The 25,990-nt window shown below is 34.6% G+C and overlaps 1 protein-coding gene across 2 annotated transcripts in view; it reads right to left on the bottom strand.

Annotated features, from left to right (window-relative positions):
* LOC124637653 (beta-arrestin-1-like) overlaps positions 1-25,990 on the bottom strand; it is a 109,608-nt gene that overhangs the window by 37,631 nt on the left and 45,987 nt on the right. The window contains exons 1-3 of one of the 2 annotated variants that reach the window (XM_047174267.1): positions 4,711-4,897; positions 3,807-3,858; positions 2,351-2,515 (exon numbers count right to left, since the gene is read on the bottom strand). In XM_047174267.1, the coding sequence (XP_047030223.1) occupies positions 2,351-2,515; positions 3,807-3,858; positions 4,711-4,789 (296 nt within the window). In that variant the 5' untranslated portion in view covers positions 4,790-4,897. Of the gene's footprint in view, positions 1-2,350; positions 2,516-3,806; positions 3,859-4,710; positions 4,898-25,990 lie in introns of those variants that run through there. The other variant, XM_047174275.1, reaches the window with a different exon arrangement.

The following is a 25,990-nucleotide window of genomic DNA, read 5'->3' as shown; positions in this document are numbered from 1 at the left end:
GGAATTCTCCTTTTCTATTACCTTTTTATAGTGAGAAACCGTAAGGGTCTGTGCATCGTCATCGTCTGCCCAGCCTTCTCCTAACTATGTTGGGGTCGGCCACCGGTCTAACTGGATGCAGTTGAGTACCAGTGTTTTACAAGGAGTTTCGCCTATCTGACCCAAGAGTCGCATACTTTAACTTATTTTGACAATCATCCACGGGTGTTGTGATAGAAGCCTGGGGAATCAAAGTTGATACCTATAAATAAAAATGATTTAAACAGCACATTATAGATATATTCCAAATCTATTTTTTCTTCAACGCTTAAAATAAATCATAATAGACAGAGGTCCTATCCAAAATTACAGCCTACCCCGCAATAAAACAGACCAGATCCAATTCTCTTTTACAAGACCAGTATCTGTTTTTTATAGAGCTACAATTTTATCTTCCGGCCATAAAATTAGGGGGATTATTCCATGCAAATTATCGTCGTAAAACATTACCGTTAAAGGGGATGACGTGCTTCGCTGAGCGGCAAACCGCCGCGTTTGATATTTTTTATCTACTTCAAACCACTTCAAACTAACTATTATCGCGTTAAAATCCCTTCTAAGTTTAAGAGTACCCGCATACTGCAAACTAAACTGTCGGCCGATAGTTAACCTGATAGTTACCATAAAAAAAACTTGATTCCAATTAAAATACTCTACCGGTCAGACGCTGGATGCAGGTTGCCTCCAACAGGTATCTGTGGAGATCTAAGGGGGAGGCCTATGTTCAGCAGTGGACGTCCTATATATGGCTGAGATGATGATGATGATAATGATGTTCGGTCAGACTCTGGCTAAATACCTGATCTTTGTAATGTGCGTCCTACCATTCTTCTTCATACTGACTTATGAGCCCCAAAAATTATCGGCCGACTAAAAGTTTGTAGTGTGCGGGTAGTCTTATGGGACCGGATGTAAGGCTTTTACGTGTCGTCGGTTTCCTTTGAACCGGTGAGTGTCGATAAAATGTAGGGAGGTGCCACGTGCACTTCCCTACATTTTATCGACATAGGCGGTGTTTTGCTTTAGGCAGACTTGCTTGCTACGCCTGTAGGCAGACTTGCTAAAATGCTCGGTTTGTTTGGAGACTTTCGTGGAGGTCAAAACTTTAATGTTTATTTATCTATGTTTCGTTATAAATACCTAAATACCAAATGATAATTTGACATAATGTTATCATACCATGTATACAACTAATACTGACAGTCTTTCAGCCTTTTTTGGTGTTATATCTCTCGCTGTGGGTTAGCATGAGTAGTGTCACGCGGTTTCCAATATAATAAGCTTTAAGTGTTCTATCGTAAGACCATTAGGTATAAGAAATCAGACCCTGAAGCCATAACATAAATTACTTCACCTATGACTAACATTAATAAATGCTACCATTTCACCACGTCACCTTTTGGCAACAGTCCTAAATAGACAACTTGTGGTCACGAACTTCGATATTTAACATAAGTAAGAAGATGTAAGACCCACCTAAGAGTTATAAGAATCTACTAAATGGACTCTCCGACTTTTGAAGTTGCTAAGTAAACTGAGTGTTTGGCAATATGCCTAGATGTGGGACGGATTTTGTGATAAACTTATCTTAGATGAAGAAAAGCCAGAACAGATATACTCATATTTTCTATTTTCACGGAACTAGAGCACTTGTTAACTGGACCTGACATAAAAAAATTTAGGCCATTTAGGCTATGTGGGCTTTTGGAAAAGTGTCATATTAGTGCTAAAAAATAAAGGCATTAAAAATACTGGTCAAAATTTAAATGCCATAGGTAATGGTGTATCAGAAACCATCAAGTTGAATTACTGTAGCTATTTAGAGACCAAAAAATCATAGAGTTTCTTTTACTTACGTAGCGTAGCCTGTTACTATGGCAAGTGATCCTTCGAATGATCAATTTATTATGATATTAAATTACAAACGTATAACAATATACAAACTAAGCTTTTACTTGTAACATTGTTACACGTTAATGGATTTAGTTGCTATGTACATGGATCCCATTTAGTGATCATGATTCTCATTTATTTGTTAAATGAAAACTGTGCTATAGAAATTGAGATTTGCATCGATGAAATTAAATTTTGAAAATCTATCAACAATGTGAAGTAAGTACATGCTAATCAGCAGACGTTCAATCCAAAGGAGAATAAAATAGTATAGTTATCGGCACGAATCTTGAACTCTGACCTACATCTGCATCGTCGACAAATATCTTAATATCTAAATATCTTTGCCTTTTATCATAAAAATGAAAAATAAAAATTGTTTAAACAAGAAAGGCAGAGTTTTTAATGAATTCCTCACCTGAAAGTCAGTGTGACCTGTCCATACAGCTTCTTATTCTCCAAATACTCAGGTTCCACGTGCAGAACACCCTGGATTCTATCAATGGCTCCATTTTCTACCACCAGGTCGCGAGACGCCAGGTACAGTGTCAGTTTGTTGTTCGGTGACGATTTCTTGAAGACCCTGGTAAGAATTCAGATGTTAGTTATATAATAGCTAAGGAAAAAATGTTTTTTTTTTTGGGGTATGGTCGTGCCTAAGTCAAATCAATATTAAAAACTGAATGGTAAAAATAACTTATTTGAAAAGGATAGAGCTAATATTGAGATGCTCATACAATATTAGGTCAAGCAGTACGTAAGTAGTCTAACGTAACGTTTTACATACATAGTCGCTTGATGGTATTACTCAATTCACACTAAAATAATCGCCATAAAAAAATGAAAACTGCTAAAGATTTGTTCAATAAAATGTATGATGAAACCAAACAAATGGAACTTACGAACCCATTTCATATTCCAACGATGAGAGCACTCTCTACAGTCTAGATTTCTATCTAGATAAATATGAATACCTAAAAGAGGCCTAAATGAGTAGCTACAGTGTTGATAAGGTCAATTGCTAGGCCAATTGTGAGCAATCGCTACCCGGTAGGCAACCAGAGCGTTAAATATACACATCAACCAATTGAGGAGGTCATGACAATGTCATACGAAATACCAGATAGAACCAAATCTTGTTAGGAGCCGTGTAATATGGTAATTTTTATTATTATGCTGTTACCTAGATCGTATTTTAGACATGCTATAACGTTAATTTCGTCTTAGCTAGGCAACAACGCTTGGTTACATACCAAAACACCCAAAATATACTCACTAGTAATTTGCAACATTAACCAGCGCTTTTAGACTCCACTAATGTGGAAATGCTCTACCTCATAAAGTCAATAATGATTGATGGAATAATTGTTGTAATTTGTCAGAAATATGCTCAACAAAAAATATGCCAATATATTTAGGATCTAATGGGATATGTATTCCACTTCAATTACCAAAGGTTAGGTTCCTACCTGTATCAATCTTCTACATACAGGTGTCAAAAACACTCTTTTAGTTACGTAAGATTGATTCGCGAAAATACTTTACTATAAGCCAATCGTTTTGTAATTCCGAGATCTAATGCGATAAAAATCTCATTCGGGATTTGTGTCATGTCCACACGTACAATTTTGTGAGATAGATATTATTGAACCTCTAGAGCACACTGCAAACTGTAGACGGTATCGGACCGACTGAATACTTTGATTGGAAAAAAGATTTTCTTAAAAAAATAATTTGGCCAATCGTCGGACCAATTGTCGGCCGACTGTTTAGTCTGCAGTGTATGAGTACTCATAGTGAGAAAGATATAATAATTGAACATTTAGTTTGATACAAAATTTCGAAGGAATTTGAACCTTATATCTAAGACTTACCTTTGAGAGTTCAGTGCGTTGTCCGTCGTCATTTTTGGTTTATGACTGCAACCTGTGGAAGAGACACGTATGTTATTGATAGCTCAAAAAACTTTATTTGAAGAATAAGGTATTTTTGTGTCGTGTCCCCATTATGTGGTAGAAATATATTGTTGATATCACTACATAGTATAAAACAAAGTCGCTTTTTCTGTCCCTATGTCCTTTTGTACGCTTAAATCTTCAAAACTACAGAACCGATGTTAATGCGGTTTTTTTAAATAGATAGAATGATTAAAGATGAAGGTTTATATGTATAATAATATATATTAAATAGTAGGGAAATATTGTTATGCCGTGCGAAGCCGGAGCGGGTCGCTAGTGTTTTATATATTTCGTTCTTTAATTAGTTTTTGTAATATATTTTTAGTATAAGATAGGGCATAATCAGAAGATATTAAAAATAACCCTGGGTTGCTGCAAAAGGTTATTACACTGTATATATAACTGCATTTAATTCCCGAATTCATTACTGTTTTAGATAAACAATCACGGACGATGAACACTTGAATGAAACTATTCCATTATGAATGAATATATATTTTAATTGCAATGCGATATCAAAGCTTCATGAATATTACGTTTGATTTGATAACGGTGACGTAAATAAGCTCATGAATTTTCATTAAGTACTTACGATATGAAATAACTGTGTGTCAAGCTATATACTAACTTGATAATACCTATATATTTATACTTTATTACACTTAGACTTTAGACCCATATTTTGTCTCTTGAAAACATTTAGAGAAGGGCTTTCGCAAAAATATAATACTAAAGAGTGTCTCGTAACTTCATAATAAATAATTAGGAATTATTTTAGAACTAACCGAGCAATAAAAATACTGCCTATAAAAATATTTACCTTTTAATTTGGCGCAATAATGAACAAACATCCGTTCCATTTTCAAACGCTCCATTTTTTTATTGTTCCCCAAATACATTTTTAAACACAAAAGAGTTCCTCCAACCTAGTTATTCAGCCTATTTTCAATTAATTAGATTTTTTTGACAACTTTTTTTTAAAATTACTTTTTATAGTCGATCGCTTTTTATTAAAAAATACTCTATAGAAAAACTTTTAAAGGCGCGTTTAACACAGCACTACTGATGATTAATTTAATTTATTGGTACAATATCACAAATGGCTCTGTTTTCAATCAATAAGAAATTGTAGTTCTACTCAGAACTAGCCAGTAACTACATTAAAACAATACTGACATTGTTACATAGCAAACATAGGGTTCCCCAGCATATATTTAATAATCTTTTGTTACTATAGGTTAAATTGGCGATTTCTATGACATGTTTGGACCAAATATCCGCCCGATCGATTATTGTGTAACCGAGACAATTGAATCTAGACTCTATTTTGTATGCAATAAGGTAGAAGTTGCATTCTTGATGATAAGAGGTAATTGTTATATTTGTATGCATTGTATGCGATGAACAATTAGCGATGGAGTTTCGACGGCTGACACACGTCGTCATTCGTAATACCTTTCAAGTGTTTTCGCATTGGAATAACCCGATTATTTTGAACGTAGGCGACAATGATGATGATTGTTGATTGCAAACAATTTTGGTGTTCACCCGATTTAAGGGGCTTGTCTCATCATCAGCATAAGCCTTTTTTACTGTCAAACTGCTGGGCACAGGCCTCTTTACTACAGAGAAGGATTGCTCAATGCGGGTTGGTGATTTTAGACTTTACAGTTCAGGTTTCCTCGAGATATATTCCTTCACCTTTTAATCAGCCATTGGTGCCCAAGATATATTATGAAAGTACATATGAACAGACTTAGAAAAGTTGCATTGGTATTTGCTGATCTGACCTAGTATCGAACTAATACACTCTCACTTGAGGTTGGTTCCTTACCCAGTAGGCCATCACGAATCTATGAACACATTTATGGCAAAGTTACAGATACACAATAGCCCAGTGAGTTCATAACTCGATTTAATTCAAAGGAGGTGAGTATGAATGTTATGTAAATTGTGGCTAACTTATCTAATTTTATTTTGAATGCTCATTATGTAACGTAATTTTAAGTTCAGTGAACATTTAATTTGCTTTTTTAAGGCTAACTTTTGTTTTTAACGTCGCACCAGAAGTTATTGAATTAGAAGTCGGTTAAAAAGTTAAATGTAGTAGAATGGCAAATGCCTAAATGGTGATTATTATTTGACATTTTGTTTTGTAAAGTTAAATAAATGGCGTACTAGGAATATAGAGTTTATTTAATTATTTGAAGTTTATATATTGTGGCATTTACATTTAATACAATAAAAGGTCAGTGGGTAATCCTATCTCAATTATAACCATAATTGGAAAATGTAGATTGTATTCTAAAATTACGGTTGAAAAGCTCAACGTTAACCAGATAATACGAAATTGAGTATTTCATTGCAACATATTAATTAATTGGCATCACTCAAAATCTGTAAATTTTAATTGGAATGAATTATTTGTAGACAAACAGTCACAAATTGATATTATTTTGTTTGATCAAAATCGTTTAAAAAGGTTATACTTAATACAGAAAAATACATAAAGTTGCTGTCCATATTTGTAATAAAAATAAGCGGGAAGCCATTTACATGTGCAAAAGAAAAATAAATTAAAAAATAATTTTAATGGCATCTTCATTTTTTTAGCTCAAATGGCCAGTACTTGCATGGTACATATCACATAAAACCTTTTTGCTTGAATGAATAAGAGTTGAAATAAAATGTTATTTATAAAAATCTGAGATCTACAATGTAAAATTAATAATTTACACAGAGCTGGACTAAAAACAAATTAAATTTTCCGCTTGATTAAATACCTACAAAGATTAAGTAAATCGCTTGGTATTACGAGTATTATGTCACTCATTTGAAAAATGTGTCATAATGCGTACTTACTACCGCTCGTATATTCATCATACCACCTGGTTAAGCTATAAAATTAAATATTCTATGTCCAAACCCTGAAGGGTGAAATTTTCATAAACCCCAAACATTTTAAAGCAGCATTAGTGAAGGTTTCTTTGAGTAACCTTGACCTACAAAATGCTAATCAGCCCACATTATTATTTCATGGTCATTTTCTTTGAGAGTTTTCGTAAGTGGCTGAAAACGGCCACTGAGGGACTTTGTAAAAGTTTGTATTATATATCATATCTTAGATGTTGGTATGTTAATATTCTGATAACAAAAATAACGTTATTACAGCTAAGTCAGGTTTTTTTGGAGTTATTAATGTTTTAAATACATCTCTCATCTCTAACGGATTTTTAAAGAACACAGCACAAGTTCTAAAGAACAGTGTTTACGATGAAAATGTTTTTATTTCTAAACATAGGTAGCAATGATAAATGAACCAAACTAAAAGTATATTTTCACAGAATTTACAGCGCTAACCTTTTACTGAAAGATTTATAATACAAGTTATTCGCAATATTTTTCATACCATATTATATTACCAACACAAAAATGTTTTAATAACTATTCCAAATGATTAATGCTCAAAGGAACGAGAAGGAGGAGAAGGATTAATGCTCAATTCTTCTCCGTGTGAGAGGAGGCCCGTGTGGGAGGTGCCCAGCAGTGGGACGATAAAAAGGCTGTAACAGTTATAACTATTCCATAAAGAAAATGGAATACTGGTTTCTTTGTTTACATTCACGGAATGTATGAGATCATACGAAAATCGGATGCGTATCGTTTGATGTCTGTTTTGTCCATGGACGCGTACATACCGCGCTAATAAAAAACTGTGGTTTTGTACTGGAAAGATTGAAATCGTTTTTAATTAGGTTAACGATAGTGGCCGTTTTGATGTAGAATGTATGTCGATAGAATCCATTTTATGTCTTCTTTAGCCTACATTGTAGGCATTTTCTTCTCTCCGATTAAAAAAAAAAACGTATTCAAAATTAGTTCCGATTTTAGAACGCCTTTGTCGGAGGTTTATTTATTGGAAATTAATAAATAAAACTGCTCGAGATTCGCCATTTGTAATATTTTGTTTTAATTAGAATACAGAGCACGAGAATAAGTATTTAGGTAAATTCGAGACTACTGGATATTTATTCTATAGTAAATTCTCACACGTATTTGTTAAACATATAAATCAGCGAACTGAAGCAATAAATCTACATAAAAAAAAAACAAAGTATTATTCTATATTGTTTGTAACCCACTTTCTGTCACTTCCAGTATACTGACTAGGACACTCGAGACACTTGTAAATGTCACCCGTCTCCGCTTGACCTTTGTGCAGGCTTGATCAAACAGCTTGCTACTTTGATATAACGAGAACTTAATGCTACCTATCGCCTTTGAATAAATCTTGATGAATACGAACGTTTTTGGCCAGATTAAAAAAAAAATACATTTCGAACATAACTATTTTTTCATATGACCTAGTAAATCGTTTGTAGTATCATATCTCGTTTCTCATAAGTTACGTTAACTTTAACTCATGAGAAACGAGTACCTAGCTATTGACGTTTCGGAAAAACATGTAGGTAATAGGTCTGTATAAAATAAACACCTTTGATATGAAAATCGTTTTTTTTTTTAAGTTCTGTATAAACTAGACAGAAAGAGTCTATGCTTCATAACATAACAATTTTGCAACTATACGAGATTTATTCAAGAACGACTTTCATTTATGAAAACCCGATCCATAATACAAGTAAGCTAAAGCTCCATTCAACGTAGCAATGGCTTAAGTCTTGAAAAAGAATATTGATAACATGACGTTACAATATAAGAATCTCAACAAGACCGAACAAAAGATATCTCAAAAGGCAATTTTTACTCACAAAGCAATCAAGTCAAGAATTCAAATGGCTACCTTTTCAAGTGAAATAGGTATACATACCGTACCTAAATATATCAGGAGCCTTTAGAAAATCTTACAAAGATCTTGTCGAGTTAAACCGAGTGAAATATCCGTATAAGGTGATCTTCACACTGCCCCGCATCACGCTGCATCTTGCGTGTCGACGCACCTACGCGCGTTCCTGCGGGAGTGCAGATCTGCATCATCGTGCGGGTTTTTCACGCACTCACGCGCGTAGGTGCGTTTTGTAAATTCATGCACAGCGAGTTCCATTTTCAAATATACACGTCACGCCCATTCAAAATCACGCGCGGCATTGCGGGATTCAGTGTGCCATACCTTGCGTCTCGCCCCGCACCTACGCGCGGGGGTGCGTGTTTCTCCGCATGTATGTGCGTGATCCGCATGAACGCGCGTGAATGCATTTTCAGTGTGTTGGACTATGCGTGTTTTCCATACAAACGGAGATATTTCCATACAACGGAAAAAAACGCATCCACGCACTACGCTGCATCATGCGGGGCAGTGTGATAATCGCCTAAAGTACACACATACCACCGACTAAACTGTCGGCCGACAGTTGCCCCTTTGGTAGAAGAAAAATACTTTTAAAGAAAATCTTGATTCCCGTCAAAGAATTCCGTCTGTCTGATACCGGGTAAATACCCGATCGTTGTAATGTGCGTACTACCATTCATCTTCATACTGATTTATCAGCCCAAACAAACTCGCCTCCCGGAGCTGCAGGATTGTTCGAAAGAATTACCGCGGCCCTGGTACGTAAAAGGCCTATGACAAAACACGATGGTCTTTTAGTCAGTAAAAGTCTGACACTCCCTCACCGGCGCTAACCCACAGCGGGAGTGGTCAAAGGAAAAAAGCCCAAACGAACTACCGGCCGACTAAAAGTTGACAGTGTATTCTTAGACAATATGACCTGAAAATATTTCACAAACATCTGAAGAAATATGAGCGGTTTAATTAAATTTGGAGCGCGTCTCCGAATTAATTGGAAGACGTGGGATTTACACGATATAGAGCTTTGTAAATAAGGATATGTACATATTTAGGTAAGTATATTGTTGCTGGGCGGATTGGAATACAATTGTAATTTTATTTCGTGTACCTTGTATCGTTTGTGGATTTGTATTTTAATAATTCAATAAAATACTAATAATGCTGTTAATTTTGGATCATCGGATAGAAACTATCTCATAAAACCTACAGATGATTCACAAAATGTGTAATGTCGCTATGACTTGGAACCTTTTCAGATGCAATCAAGATTCAAAAGTGTCATCAGAATCACTGTAATGCTATAAGAACGCAAAAGGACTAGTAGGTACAGTAAAAAATAAATAAAAAGTCAGTTGAAGTTACTTTAGTGGGTTCAGCTGATACATCAAAACGTAAACAATACTATTATTTGTAAAGTTGTTAACTACAGTTTAATCGTTCATTTGTGTTTACTCGATTTCTTGGAACGAAGATAAATGTTATAACTTTTGAAGTTACTATTGTAATCGAATAATTTATTACGGCTACAGACAATGTTTTTTGTTCGTGAACTTTAACAACATTTTATAGGTTTTTTATAGGTTTGAGTCTTTATTTGCGTTAAATGTTAAAAATACATAGAAACCAGACTTTTTAAATACACAGACAGACACCTTAAATAGTTTTGTGACCTTAATATAATAGCTACCAAACTAAGGAATATTATTCAGCCTTTTAATCATTCAATACTAACCATTCAAATACAAAAAAAAAATACATTTTCCAGAGAATCTATCGTTCAATTTAGATTCGCTTCACTAAAACTCCTATTTTCCGTACACATGCCTCAAACTAACTGTACTAATTAGCTAAATAATTGGCTAACTAATTAAAATGTCGACACAGTCGGCTGTTAGATCGTTAGGATGTAATTATTAGTTACGTTAATTAAATTGGTAACACTTTTTATTTTACTGTCAATGCACTTTAGTTGTGGGTACAGTTCAGTATTGAGTTTAGTTAGTTCGTTCAGCATGGAAATTATCTACTTTATATTCAATTACGATTCAATTGTTATTAAAAAACATTTATGCTTATATGCTTATTTTCAAATGGCAGATAATACAATATATTATTAACGTCTAGATATTAATTATATCTATCAATATCAATAAAACACATAAGTACATTAGCCAAGTTCTCAGAACTTATATAATACACAGTTCCTTTTCCAACTCTCATTAAGAAAGATCAGACTTTAGTGCAGATTGATCATCAGATTTTATTAAGAAGTTCATGAAAATCCGACACGACCATGAAGCGATCTGGCCAAGGTCCGATAACTTTAGGCCCGAAAATAACCTCGATTTAGTTAGCCACAGGCATTAATCAATTACAGCCTAAGTCTACAAATCAAGAGTAGTGTAACAGATATGATTGATACTCTTTCTTCGTAAAATAACTTTGTTGGTAGGTTAAGCATAACATGGCTATTTGGCACTACAAAATATGGAGTAAGTATTACCTACGTCACTATTCCTACAAAAATAAAAATAGAAGTAGATATGCCCGTATTTTCCTATGTGTGTCTACTGTAGATCCTTAGTTCAACAGCTATGTTATAGTGTAGATATTTTCGGGTAAAAATAGAATAACTGAAAATTTTCATCCTCCATTCCTTATCTTAGCAATATGTCTTCTTTTTCCATGATTACGACGTCATTACATAAGTGTATTTTATTATCTTTCACATGAGCTACCGCATCTACTTATACTAAATATATATGAACTTCATTGTTATCAATCTTAATTCACTTCTGGACTCAGGAATAAAATCCTTGATTTGGCCATTTCCAGCTTTTACAATTAGGTAAATATGGTCAAAAAGTTGAGTGTTTTCACTAAACTATTTGAGTTTCCCACAGTTTGTGAACATAACGGCGGTAATAGTGTTCTAGGGATTAGTTCGGTGCCCGCTTTATTTTCTTAGGAAAGTCTTGTTAGCGCTAAAGTTTATATAGGTCTTAGCAAAGTGGTAGAAGCAAGAATTTATTTATGTAGTCTTTTCTAGCTCTTAGATAATTTGAAACTAAAACACTTAACGTCTGTTATTATGTCACGTCATCGTATGGTTTAAGATTTTCAGAACTTTGTAGGCGTAACTCGTCCTAATGTTTTCTTTAGTATTGAGTAATATCTGTCTAGCCTTTCCACAACTATGTTGTGACCATCTTCTAGTCTAAACAGTTGCAGCTGGACCAGTGTTTTACGTGGACAAGTTGCCTATCTGACGTCTTCAACTCAGTTACGCGAGCAAACACCTACTTAATTGCACTAGGTTAGACTGGATGATTTCCATAGGAAAAGCAGGGACAGTCAAAGACTTTCATATTGCAAAACAGGTATTCCTTCAAACCTTACCTCAGTCAAAATATTACCTATGTACTCAACAACCCCCAATAAAGTTAGCCCACACGTTTCGCTACACTTATCGCTTCACAGCTATAGAGTGGCAAATAAAACGCGAGTAGTTTGCATGGCAAGCACCCGTTACGAGTCTGTTGTCGGCTTTGCGTGTTTGCTTTAGCTCTGTAGCCAGACAGATAGTCTGACAGTTTTTTTTTCTGTGTACTATGTATTTTACAGGATATTATCTTATACACCTGTAGATACTAATGATATAAAGCTTAAGAATGTTTCAGAGCACTTACTTGAAGAACTATTGGTTCTATTCGATTTACAAACTAGTTTCCGCGTGTGGAAGCTAGTTAGGGCTGCCATCTCGAATTTCGCCAAACCTGGACAAACATTTAAAAAACCCGGACATTTGGCGTAAATCGCATTTTTCCCCCGAACCTAATTTGTAATCCCTTTACTATTAACATATACTTAAATTCAATGAGGTGCTTCCTTACATGAAAAGTGTCCGGGTTTTCCCCGGACACTTCTTGAAACCCCGCCCGGACGGCCCCCGGACGGCCTCCAAACGAGGACAAATCCGGGGAAACCCGGACGGATGGCAGCCCTAAAGCTAGTAGACAAGATAATGTAGGCTTGTTTCACGGTAGGATTGAAAATCCGTGAATACAAAATCTTGCAACTTGGGTGTAATGAAAAACTGTTGAAGGAAGATATAATAACTATATGTACTGGTCCTACTCAAATTCTGGATAATGGAACTCGGAAGCAGTCATTACGAAACACAATCCGACTTTGTCAAGCTGATTGTTAAAGTTTGGAGCTTCCGATCGCTCGCTACGTGACAAATGAAAAATGTTTTACAAATGACAGATTGGTCCAATGGAGATCGGATCGCAGCTTTACTTACGTGAAAACATGGAGTGAACATTTTACATACCCATACAACATTATAGTAACTACTCGTAAGTTTTCGCGGTATGTTTAAATCATGTAAGTATATTATAGCAAAACATAAGTGTGTTAAAATTAACACACTATTATATTTTTATCTGCTTTTAATAGCTAACAAATGGTAAAGACAAATCAAGCTCTTTTACAGGGGTCATGATTTAAGAATCAAATGATTCTTTCTTTGAATACCCTCGCAAAGGACAGTCTATCAAATAAAAATATGATACGACCCTCCTCCTATTTGAATATATTCAGTATTCATGCAATAACATACGAATCTCACACTTTGTAATAAAACGACCTCTCGAAATACTCGTTTTATCCCTCGCAATATAAAAACCTAGTGAACTTGAGAAAACATAAAAAGCGTGCAATAATAAAGCACTAGTATGATAAATGCGATAATTTGATTGTGTAGGTATGTACGCATGAATGTTTGTTACCTACTACTACCATTTAATTCATGAACAATTTTAAAGAACTACTAGGTACTAACTGATATAATTTTGCTACTATAGTATCTACATATCTACTTACTTATCTACTACATACATACTGCTTTTATTCTAATGTTAGAAGTAATTCATACTGCTTATATGTGACAATATTTCAGTTATGAATAAATTAATTAAACAACGTAGCTTAAAAATTTTTTTTAAGAAGTTCATTAAAAATCAGAGAGGCTTCAATAATTATAAGGAAAAAATATGGATACGTTCCTAGCCCCTACGATACGTGGATGAAACAGCGGGGAACAAGTATTACGCTATAATAATGACGTCACTCATTTTCACGCTGTGTTATAGCGATTTTCAATGTCCAAAGGTCAGTAAAAATCAATGTTTTCGTGAAGGAAGTTGCGTGCCTGTAATTATAGCAATGGCTGTAGTGGCAGAATTCAGATTATTTATTGAATGGCGGTTCTAAATTAAACTCAAGGACTTCTAATGCGTAGGCGATTGTTATAAATGTGTTTTTTGCAATTTCTGTTTTTTTACGAACGTTCAAAGGGCCAATTTTAACTATCTCTACGTACTATTATGTTCCTTTATAAAACCGATTTTTTATTTGGTGGTCGTGCTGAAAATGAATCAGTATATTGAGAAAATATGGCAGATTTTTTGAGTTTTTATAACCTAATAAAATAAGACTAGCAAAAATTACAAAATCGATATTTTTTCCAAAATAAGGCACACAGGCCTGCCATAAGGACGCATTTATCCATAAAATACAGTTTAATTATAAAAATGTCGTTTACTCTCGTACGTCATATCTTGATGAAAATAAAGGTTTTACGACAACCCGTTTGTTGATAAAACGTTTAATATCGCCTGTAAAACTGAGCAAAATATTTTGGTTAGGGCCTTGGCTAAAACTGTTAAAAGTAAAATACTTTTTAGGAGCTCCGTACGATCTGCGTCAGATTCATGCCAAAAAGTTTACTTAGAAAAATAATTTATTCATTCATTCATGAAAACAATCAGCTGCAATATAAAAGTTTCGTCACAAAAAAAAGTTATCTGTCACACTTTTCAAATGAACTTTTCACAAGAAATTCACAACACAATAGATTGTTTTTAGTCTGGCAGTTTTTTGATACGGTTGACATTCTGCCCATAGACATAATATTAGTAAACAGGACTGCGCATATAAACCCAAAAAACGAGCCGAGTGAAACAGTTAGTACGGAGGCTGTCTGTCCCTTTCTAATAGGGTGACTATGAGATTAAGCTATGTGAGACAAATCCGAATTTGCTAAGATTATTAAACACAGATTAGTATTGAAGTTTTAACTTACGCAGTTTGTGACCTTAAGATACCAATAAAGGCTTTTAATAATTAGCGGAAATTAGCAGTATAAAAGCAGGAAGATTCGAAGTGAAGACTGTTTTTTTTTGTATTTCTACTTCATATATAGACTGCTGAGCCATTTATGTCGCCTTTCTTCATTTTTTGGGAAGCTATAACAATAGTACAACAGTTTTAAAATCCATCACCCATATTTTGACTCGTTACAAGAATTCATGGGCACCCTAGTTGTTTGGTTTACGAAAATGTTATTATTAGCTAACCTGTGGAACGATATATTGCAACCACCATAGGATTCACTTTTGCAAGTAGAAACGCAACACTTTTTCACCATTTTAATAGTTTAAATTGATTTAATACAAAAAAAATATAAACAAAATTTTAAATGCTGATTACGCGCCAAGAATGTTCAGGGTTACCGCTAGAAAATAAAAAAAAGCAAAATAAAAATTTATGTTGTTTATGTTTTAATAATAAATACGAATAAATTAATGCGATTGTTATTAATTTGTTGACTTACAATTGTTAAAATAAGATAAAAATATAAGTGATTCAATTGTTTTTGGGAAGACAAAACTTTTGATCACAACATTTTTTTATGCTGGCAAGGTGTTAGAAAGAGACAAACAGCCTCCGTTCGAACTATCCCTCTCGGCTCGGATTTGCCTCTGTGTATTATGCAACCAATTTAGTACCTTATTGCGTTAGAATAGAGTTCATTTTCGTAAATATATATTTTGAGCGTGCGCAATCTTGTTTAGTAATATTATATCTATGCATTCTGCCAGTCAGTAAAAAAAAAAAATGATTTTTTGACAGCTGTCATTTTTGTCAACTATACAAAAATATTAGGTGACCCTTTACACGTGTTCTATTCGAATTTCTAAAGAAGTTTGAAAAAGACACACACACTCAAACGCAAATAGGTAAGTACAACATAAATATGGCTCACACACATCTAAAAACTTTGGTCTCCCCTGATGACAGGCCATCATAATATCAAGCCTAAGCGCCGGGTTGACAAATGGCGGCATCAAGCCCAAACTGCTGTTGGCAAAACAACAGACATTACAACTGTTTGCTAACCTTATATCAATACCCAACCCTGATGTTGATACTTCTTGTATTTCGTCAGATCTTCAAGTTGGTTTCGAATGATAAATGGTATGGATGCAAACATCACTTCAAATTAAATAATAATTCTGGTAGAGGCATACATAATAATAAAACTTTATTTCGGACAAGTGCATATGAGCGATACAAAAAACACATGAAATAAATTACATAGCAGTATGTAGGCTAATCCAGTGCCTCAGTAATGGTGAATCCCACCTATCTGTCAACACGTTCAGGAAAATTAAAAACGAGATGAAGTCGGTATTTCCTATCCGACCTTGAGAAGAAACACCGAAACAAACTCAAGGGTCATAGCCTCTTTTAAAGTTACTGCACCATGGATCTCGAATCGAAAGCAAAACTTATGTTTTCTATACTCGAGTAAAATATCCCTATTCGTTAATTTCTAGCTTGAAAAACACGAGTTACACCAAATACTGCAAAAATCATTATTTTTCTCCATTTGGGCCCTTGTTAGCCAATCATTTTGCATATTTTAACCGACGTCAAAATGATGGAGGTGTTAATCGGACAGCATACATTTAACGCACGTCAAAGCATATAAGCTGTCAATTTTGACGTTTCTTATCAGAAAAAGCCGCCAAAAGCAAGCACAAATTAATATTTGGTAACAAAAGTACGAAAAGGCGTAGCTTTTACAATATAAAAATATTGTTAGAAGAACTTCTTTTATCGCAAACCTTCCCAAATGAAATTATTCATAACTTTGTTTACCAAGTATTTTGTATTTAGGCGTGGTTGTGATTTATTTATAAAAGTTTTTTTTTATTTTTGGAAGCATTCTCTTTTGACCTATCTTTAGAAGCATTTATTTTCAAGACAAGTAAGAAATAGTCAGACTCGATGTCAAATACATATGTATGCTTGTCATACATCGCACACACACAATGCCACACATATTAATGGAATTATTAAATTAATCTATTCAAAAGCAAATCAATCCTTACATGTACATAAACGTGTAAGTAAATCTATTTATATCATTTTCTGTCGTATTTAGTCTAAAGATTTATAATAATTTGGACAAGCAAGGTAAATGTTCTTACTATAACCTTTTCATCTTAAAATCTTTTTTTATGAAGGTTTTATTGAAGTTCGCCAAAATCCTAAAGTTTATGGTCAAGCATTAAGTTTTATGTGATTAGATTGGTAGGCTAAAAAGGCCAGCACTCCCATATCAATACAATAAAAAAGTTATGGCGATAGTAGATTTACACGCAGCGAAGACGTTTGTGTGAAGGTTTTGCCAAGATTGAAAATAAGTATTGTAAGACTGACAAACATCTGCGCCAGCGAAGATGTTTTCGTGTGAAAGTTTTTCCAAAATTGAAAATACGTATTTTGAAATTGCTAAATATCTCTATTAAGAAAGAAGAACATCTATACTAATAAGCATATTCAAGAGGATTTTTTGTTATTTATTTGTACCCTAAAGGCGCCGAAACTACATAATCAATTTGAAAAATGATTTCACAACTGGAATGCTGTAGATGCTCTTCCCGAGTAACATAAGCTATATTTTACCCCGGTATGGGTACTAATACTTTCTACGAGACGCGGGTAAAACCGCGGGAAAACTGCTAGTTCTATACAAGATGACTAAAATCACTCTAATTTCGTACATAACACGGTTAACCGTAGTTAAATACACACATCAAAAGTGTCTAGGGATCAAGCATTTTTATGCGGATTTCTTGAGATTGAGATGTGGCTTTGTAATAAATTTATGATTTTATAAATTTATATGGATCCTTTTTGGTGCATTTCATAATTTGAATCAGGAACTGTGAATCAAATTCGAGTAAAAGATGAAAATCAGCTGTCAATATTTTCCCTATAAACACATACAACGCATTGAAGACATTATTAGTGCTACTGTTTCCCTACTACTGATTAAAACCAACGTTATAATGGAGCGGCGACGTCATTTAAGCAGGGAAGAAATGCTCAGAGCCGTGGGAATGATAGAAGCTGGTTCCCGGCAACGTACTGTGGCTTTAGCTCTGAATACAAGTCAGAGTGTTATCAGTCGACTTTGGACACGTTACCGAAGCACTGGTACCGTAGCTGAGCGCCATGGAGGACGGTATCGCTGCACCACACGGAGACAAGACCGATACATTCAAATCTTAACTCGAAGAGCTCCAACAATAACCGCCATGATGTTAGCCGTGAGGCTTCATCACTCTTCAGGGAACTTAATTAGCGACCAAACAGTCAGAAACCGCTTGCATGAAGTGAACCTTCATTCCCGAAGACCGCTACGGGTACCACCTATAGCAATGCACAATCGTAGGATTCGATATCAATGGGCTCTTGAACACAGAAATTGGGCAGAAGAACAATGGCGTTTCGTGTGCTTTTCTGATGAGTCTCGTTTTGGTATGAGACCGGATACAAGACGTATACGACACTGGAGAACCCCTGGACGCCAACAGCGATTAAAATCCTGCCAGGAAGTCCATCCTTATAGTGGTGGAACCATCATGGTATGGGCGGGTATTTGGATCGGCGGAAGAACTGAGTTGATTTGGATCAGAAGCAACCTCAACGCTCAAATTTATGCTGAGACGATTGTATCAGACGTCATCGTTCCTCTACAAGTGCAAATCGGTCCCTTATTTCAGTTAATGCATGATAATGCACGACCGCACACCGCAAGAGTTGTAAGACAGACTCTCGCGGCAGCTAACATCAATGTCCTGCCCTGGCCTGCTCAGTCGCCAGACTTGAACCCGATTGAGCATGCATGGGATATGCTACAGAGAAGAGCTCTGCCGAATATGGAGGGTATCCAGTCGCAAGAAGACCTTTTTTTGTTGTTGCAACGAACATGGGCGGCCATTCCACATCGTGATTTGGATGAACTCATTTTGAGTATGCCAAACCGATGTTCTTGTGTTGTTAGTGTTCGCGGTAGAAACACGGATTATTAATTGTTTAAGTTACCCAATAAACTTTTAAAGAAAACTGTTATTTCAGTCTTTTTTTTCGAACTTTTGTGTTAGTGTTTCAAATGTCAAAAATCCCTTTATTAGGAAAATGGCAAATTTCTTTATTAGTGCAAAGGTGACTTGGTTTATCGTTACTGTGACAAACGAAAACACTTTATTTGATGAATCCTTAAAGAAAATTTTAATTAATATCAATCAGGAGAAAAGTTATTGCAAAAATATATGTTGATCCCTAGACACTTTTGATGTGTGTATTTAGCTCACCAAAGTTTACCCAAATGAACGTGTTACGGAGAACATATCGATAGCTAGTAAACCAATTTTCAGAGGATCAGTTTAACCAGTCATTAGTGACGGTTAATCGCAGTGTTGATTTTACAAAGTTGAACGCCGTTTATCATATCAGGTTAATATTGTATGTAGCTTCTATTTTTTTAATTAATACCACAAATGTTTTTATTTATACAAGTAATCGTCCGGTTAATTTAAAACTTTAATTTCCCGGAAAAAGGGTACTGTTAATTCTATTTAAAACCTAGGTACTTTTTATCCTCTTTCATTAAAGCGTTAAACTGGAGAAAACATAACATATTTGGATAAAACCTCACATATTTAATTTATAAAGTCAGCCTTTTAAGCCGATTTAATTAAGTTTTCGCCCCAAAAAACAAAAGCGAAGTTTTTCTTATATCTGACACATATAATAAAAAAATATTTGCTCCAAATTTTTGCTTGTTTTTCTTACAAGTTGTGAACGCTCCGACGCCCCGGCGGAAACTTTGGAATTAAAACTCAACGGGTACTTTCAGTGGGAAATGGCCCGTAAAACCTTTTTAATCAAGCTTAATTTCTTCCCTTTTTAATAACGTTATATAAAAGTATCAAGTGTAAAAGTGTAATTAATTTAATTTAAAGAAAAGTAAACTTAGTTGGATGGCAATAAAGTTGGTTTTTGTAGTTGATTTATTGTGCTGTTCGGTTGATTCATGTTTTTGTTACGTTGAAAAGGCGTAAATTAATCAATCTGCACTGTTGTAAAGGGGTAACATTTTACGTATAAATTCTTAATTTGAATAACTATTATCAAATGCTCTTTTGATCGATTTTTAGCGATTACTTAAAATCTAATATGCCTCGTTTAAAATATTATAATAAATTGTGCATAGCTTTTCAATTTTGAATTTAATTACCTGTTCAATGAAATTATATTTAAAAGCTTTTTTTAACCTTTTAATATAATTAACAACATCGTTACTAATCACTTATAACGTTGTAAAACATCAACTTGAATGCAAAGTCAGCTTTCTATTGAAACGTGAAAGGTAAGTCAATTTTTCTTTCAGCAGTTCATTACTTTGAAATCGAGACTTATTGGAAAGAACGGCATAATTGGATTCCTACTACGGGGAATAAAATAATGAGAGTGTAACATTAAAAGGTTTTCTAATAATCTTTGGCTGACCAGTAATGGCTTTGAGGAAAACGATATTTTTCAAGTATACCTACTACGGGTTTCAATTTGGTTAATTTTTCAAGAAGGTATACATGCGGGTTCTATATCTAGCTAATTAATTTGTGTCGTCAAGATTATAAGAATAGCTAAATTCGATTTGAGAATCTTTTGTGTTTTTTTTTTTAAGTCACGTCACCAAAAGAAGGAGGTTGTTAATTCAAACTTAATATGTTAGAAGCTAATGATAATTTTTTTCTCAATTTGATTTTAAATTATTATTTTTTAACGTTTCTGAATTTATTTATATGGTACTGAATTTCATTATGTATTTGTAAGTAAATCGGCCATGTGCGTCAAAAGTCCAAAATAAAGTCACCATTTAATTCTAGTCTTTCGATCTGAAACTTACGATTACTTCTTGGACATGTTATTACACAGTACATTAACTAAATAAATCAGCCACAAAAAATATAGCACGCCTTAAAATGATCAACTAATTACGTTAAACAGCTGTTAATAAGTCGAAATTTCCTTTAAATCGGTTTAAATTGAAAAGTATTGCGTTCTTGCGCACCTTGGCCGCAACTTGGCAATTGGCCAAGTCCGCCAAAATACATGAACGACATTTTACAACACGTTAATTTGTTTTATGGTGTATCTGTTTCGTAAATCAATGTTACGTTGCTTTAAGGTACAAATGATTAATGGAATAAAGTTTAAGATTTGAATGTTTGATTGATGTTTCTTCAGTTTGGAGCCCTTTCACTGAGAAATAGGGAGTTTTTGCTTGTCAGGTAGGTAATGGTTAAATTTATTTAGGAGTAAAACTACATAGAAGAATTACTTGATAAAAATGTAGAAGCAAGAATCCTCTAACGAACAAGTACTTGCATTGTACCTCTAAAGTAGGTTTTTTAATGTGTTTTGCAGCGAAACTACAGACAGATGAGAAGTAGGAGAAAGATTGATTATCACACAGCATAGTGTTAAATAAGCTGCTGCTTTTTTTACGGAACTCTCAAAAACAAATCATACTCAAAATGTAACCTCCAAAAAACCCGCCAAGTTCTTGGCAATATTTTCGACCAATATCAGTACATGCGACAAAAAAGTATTCGATCCTCTTGGAAGGAAGATTAGATCTATAACCTCACGACATCGAATCTAGAGGATTCCAATCGTAAATTGATCTTGGCGAAATGAAATTGCTTATTTTTGGGCTACATACTTGGTACCAAACATACTTATTATACTTAAGTTACGTAAAAGGGTAAATATTTGATGTTATTTGAGTTTAAATCATTCGCAAGACACTATCTGTGATAAATGTGAGTGAATTCATTTTGGATTTACGTATTTAAGGTCGTTGTAGGTACTCGCAGCTGTTCAGTTGTCATTTTGTTACCAATGTACCTAATAATAGTGAACAGAAGATATAGCTATGAAATATGACAGTATTAGGTATCTACTTGTTACTAGGTATTAATTTTTTGACGTTTTTGGTAACTTTCGTGTTTACATTGATATATTTTTTTAATAATCTTATGGCTACGTTTGTACACATTTTAGTTGTATATAATGAAATTCATGAAGTAAATACTCATTTGTTAATAACATAGGTAGAATATGAAGTTTCAGAGGAATATCGAGTCCAATATTTAGCATGACGCGAGTGCCGCATCAATATTTCAGTGCAGACGTGACATCTACTAATAAATTATAAACAAACGTACAATTTTGAGAAAGACCTGGCACTGTTCACGCTCTGATGATGAATCATTATAGCTCCTAATATATTATGAACCAAAGTGCTGAAATAGATACTTAGTACTTTAGAATTATTACGTACAGATTTCCCCATTCATTTGAGCAGTCTATGAGATATTGGCATAGTTATGCACCATGCCATTGTGATAGTGTGTGTAGGTAAGTGATACTAACATAGATTTAAGTTTCTTAAAACTAAAAATCTTGTTGTATATTGTATCTAGGGCTAGTGTCATCATCATTGGCCACAGAGGTCAGATGATTGTGGCAGTGCTTGTCTATGCGCTTATTGGTGCCATGATTATGGGCCAGTGTAGCCTGACATTAGAGATATATTGATTTGAGTATTAACTGCAGTGACGTTATCAATACTCATTTTATACTTATCAGTTAATCCATCAATTTGGTGAAGTGCAAAAATATTAATCAGTTTCAATAGGCGATCATTATAATGAAATCCTTGACGTTTAATAAGACCTACAGAGTTGATAAGTCTTTATAAGTTTACCGCCATACTTGATGGACAGGCTATTTATATATCTTCATATATGAAACAAACTTGCGTTTGCATAACTTGAGAACCGTAAGACCAAGTTTTTTTTTTGGTTTTTGCTTTGTTGTATTTCCCTCCCTGCTAATAATGAAATGAATATTAAAAACAATGGAACGGCTTATTACCTCTGTATACGCGCAAAACGTGGGCATAAGCTAGCATTTTATTTATAAGAACTTTTTCCAAGAAAGGCCCAAAAGATTTTGGTACCTTTAGAATGCTCATATTTCACCGGCTTTATTTTTAAGCCCAACGTTATAAGACGTCAGCCCTTTACATTAGCCAGGGTCAAATAAAAGCTCCAGTCTGCTAAAAAACCATTTATTAATATGTTTTGAAAAATCTTTATCTTTGGCGCAAATACACACATCAAAAGTGTCTAGGGATCAAGCATTTTTATGCGGATTTCTTGAGATTGAGATGTGGCTTTGTAATAAATTTATGATTTTATAAATTTATATGGATCCTTTTTGGTGCATTTCATAATTTGAATCAGGAACTGTGAATCAAATTCGAGTAAAAGATGAAAATCAGCTGTCAATATTTTCCCTATAAACACATACAACGCATTGAAGACATTATTAGTGCTACTGTTTCCCTACTACTGATTAAAACCAACGTTATTATGGAGCGGCGACGTCATTTAAGCAGGGAAGAAATGCTCAGAGCCGTGGGAATGATAGAAGCTGGTTCCCGGCAACGTACTGTGGCTTTAGCTCTGAATACAAGTCAGAGTGTTATCAGTCGACTTTGGACACGTTACCGAAGCACTGGTACCGTAGCTGAGCGCCATGGAGGACGGTATCGCTGCACCACACGGAGACAAGACCGATACATTCAAATCTTAACTCGAAGAGCTCCAACAATAACCGCCATGATGTTAGCCGTGAGGCTTCATCACTCTTCAGGGAACTTAATTAGCGACCAAACAGTCAGAAACCGCTTGCATGAAGTGAACCTTCATTCCCGAAGACCGCTACGGGTACCACCTATAGCAATGCACAATCGTAGGATTCGATATCAATGGGCTCTTGAACACAGAAATTGGGCAGAAGAACAATGGCGTTTCGTGTGCTTTTCTGATGAGTCTCGTTTTGGTATGAGACCGGATACAAGACGTATACGACACTGGAGAACCCCTGGACGCCAACAGCGATTAAAATCCTGCCAGGAAGTCCATCCTTATAGTGGTGGAACCATCATGGTATGGGCGGGTATTTGGATCGGCGGAAGAACTGAGTTGATTTGGATCAGAAGCAACCTCAACGCTCAAATTTATGCTGAGACGATTGTATCAGACGTCATCGTTCCTCTACAAGTGCAAATCGGTCCCTTATTTCAGTTAATGCATGATAATGCACGACCGCACACCGCAAGAGTTGTAAGACAGACTCTCGCGGCAGCTAACATCAATGTCCTGCCCTGGCCTGCTCAGTCGCCAGACTTGAACCCGATTGAGCATGCATGGGATATGCTACAGAGAAGAGCTCTGCCGAATATGGAGGGTATCCAGTCGCAAGAAGACCTTTTTTTGTTGTTGCAACGAACATGGGCGGCCATTCCACATCGTGATTTGGATGAACTCATTTTGAGTATGCCAAACCGATGTTCTTGTGTTGTTAGTGTTCGCGGTAGAAACACGGATTATTAATTGTTTAAGTTACCCAATAAACTTTTAAAGAAAACTGTTATTTCAGTCTTTTTTTTCGAACTTTTGTGTTAGTGTTTCAAATGTCAAAAATCCCTTTATTAGGAAAATGGCAAATTTCTTTATTAGTGCAAAGGTGACTTGGTTTATCGTTACTGTGACAAACGAAAACACTTTATTTGATGAATCCTTAAAGAAAATTTTAATTAATATCAATCAGGAGAAAAGTTATTGCAAAAATATATGTTGATCCCTAGACACTTTTGATGTGTGTATTTAAGGTTTTTGTCAGCAGTCACATTAACTTCGAAAAGTACATATAAACAGACAAGTAAACTAAAAAGCTATAAAAACATTTTTTAAACAAAAAGATAGTTATGAATAAAATTGGCACGCCCCAAAATGATAATCCAATTCAACTTGCATACATATTTAATTATTACTGGAAAATTATAATTTAATTACACTCTGGCTGGCCCCAATTTAATATTCAGAGCGCTTAAATCTCGAAAATAAAATATCGTGAGATTAATAGGTACAGATGTCACTAGATTTCTGAATCATACTTTTTACAGGTTTTCTTTCAATTAAACCTCTGTGTTACAGGATTTGTCAGATTGCTACAACAAGATTAACCTTACAAAAATATTTTCCTACAAAAGAAAGTCGAGGAAGACAGAAAAATCTCTGAAAAGACCCTTTTCCTTGAAACTATCAACAAGAAGGCTTTGAGCTTCAGAGATTTTTCAGAGATTTCACAACCTCGCTGAAACCTCTTTCGAGGAAAATATAATAGAGCTGGCCGATAAAAAATAAGTTGTTTTGAAAATCGAACCGAAAAGAAGCTACGTGTTTATTTTGGCGCGAAACGTGGAAAAATCGGCCATTTTAGTGGCCATATAATTTTTATATGGCCTGTTAAAGTTTATTCATAGTGTTTCTAGGATCGGATGATTTACGACGGCTATTTAGGTTAAATAAATTGTTGATATCTAAGATCAATGAAACTATAAATTGTAATAAACTTCTTATGGGGTCAATGTAAGACAATGTATTGTTTTTTTTTTTGTTTTTATAAATATAGTAAGCGTGAAAGATTTTTATTTCGTCTCATCAATCATTGATCTTTGGTCCGGTTTACTTTGATGTTTTTGTTGTTTTAGGCTACATAGCTTTTTTTCTTAGAAATTGTTTTGTTAAGTATTAACACTTTCTCTTCTTGGTAAGATAATAAACACCCCAAATCTCTCTCAGGGCCTACGTTTACTCTGTTTTTAACCAGTCTGAGGTAAAAAACACACTAAGAACTGATAATTATCACCATCTCGACTGTGAACTATTTCTCGAAATAAAATACAAACACTAAATCATTTCCAAAACTATTTAGCAAAGGAGAAGGGAATGGCTCCATAGGTTCCTGGGCCCAGGTGTTAACTGAATCAAAGTAGCCTTATTTGTAAGAGGATATAATAACAAGGCTTCACTAAAAATTTGGTGAATTTTGGCTACCCAGAAACCAAGTTATCTGAATTATAGTAAAAGTTAGGTTATATTATAACATTGTATTTTTTATGTAATTTGCGAAATACTTCTGAATCACTTCGGTTGTGTAATGGTTTTAT

Source organism: Helicoverpa zea, chromosome 2, assembly GCF_022581195.2.
Source record: "Helicoverpa zea isolate HzStark_Cry1AcR chromosome 2, ilHelZeax1.1, whole genome shotgun sequence".
Taxonomy (NCBI): domain Eukaryota; kingdom Metazoa; phylum Arthropoda; class Insecta; order Lepidoptera; family Noctuidae; genus Helicoverpa; species Helicoverpa zea.
The sequence above is the reverse complement of the archived record's forward strand: the minus strand, read 5'-3'. Positions and strand labels throughout refer to the sequence as shown.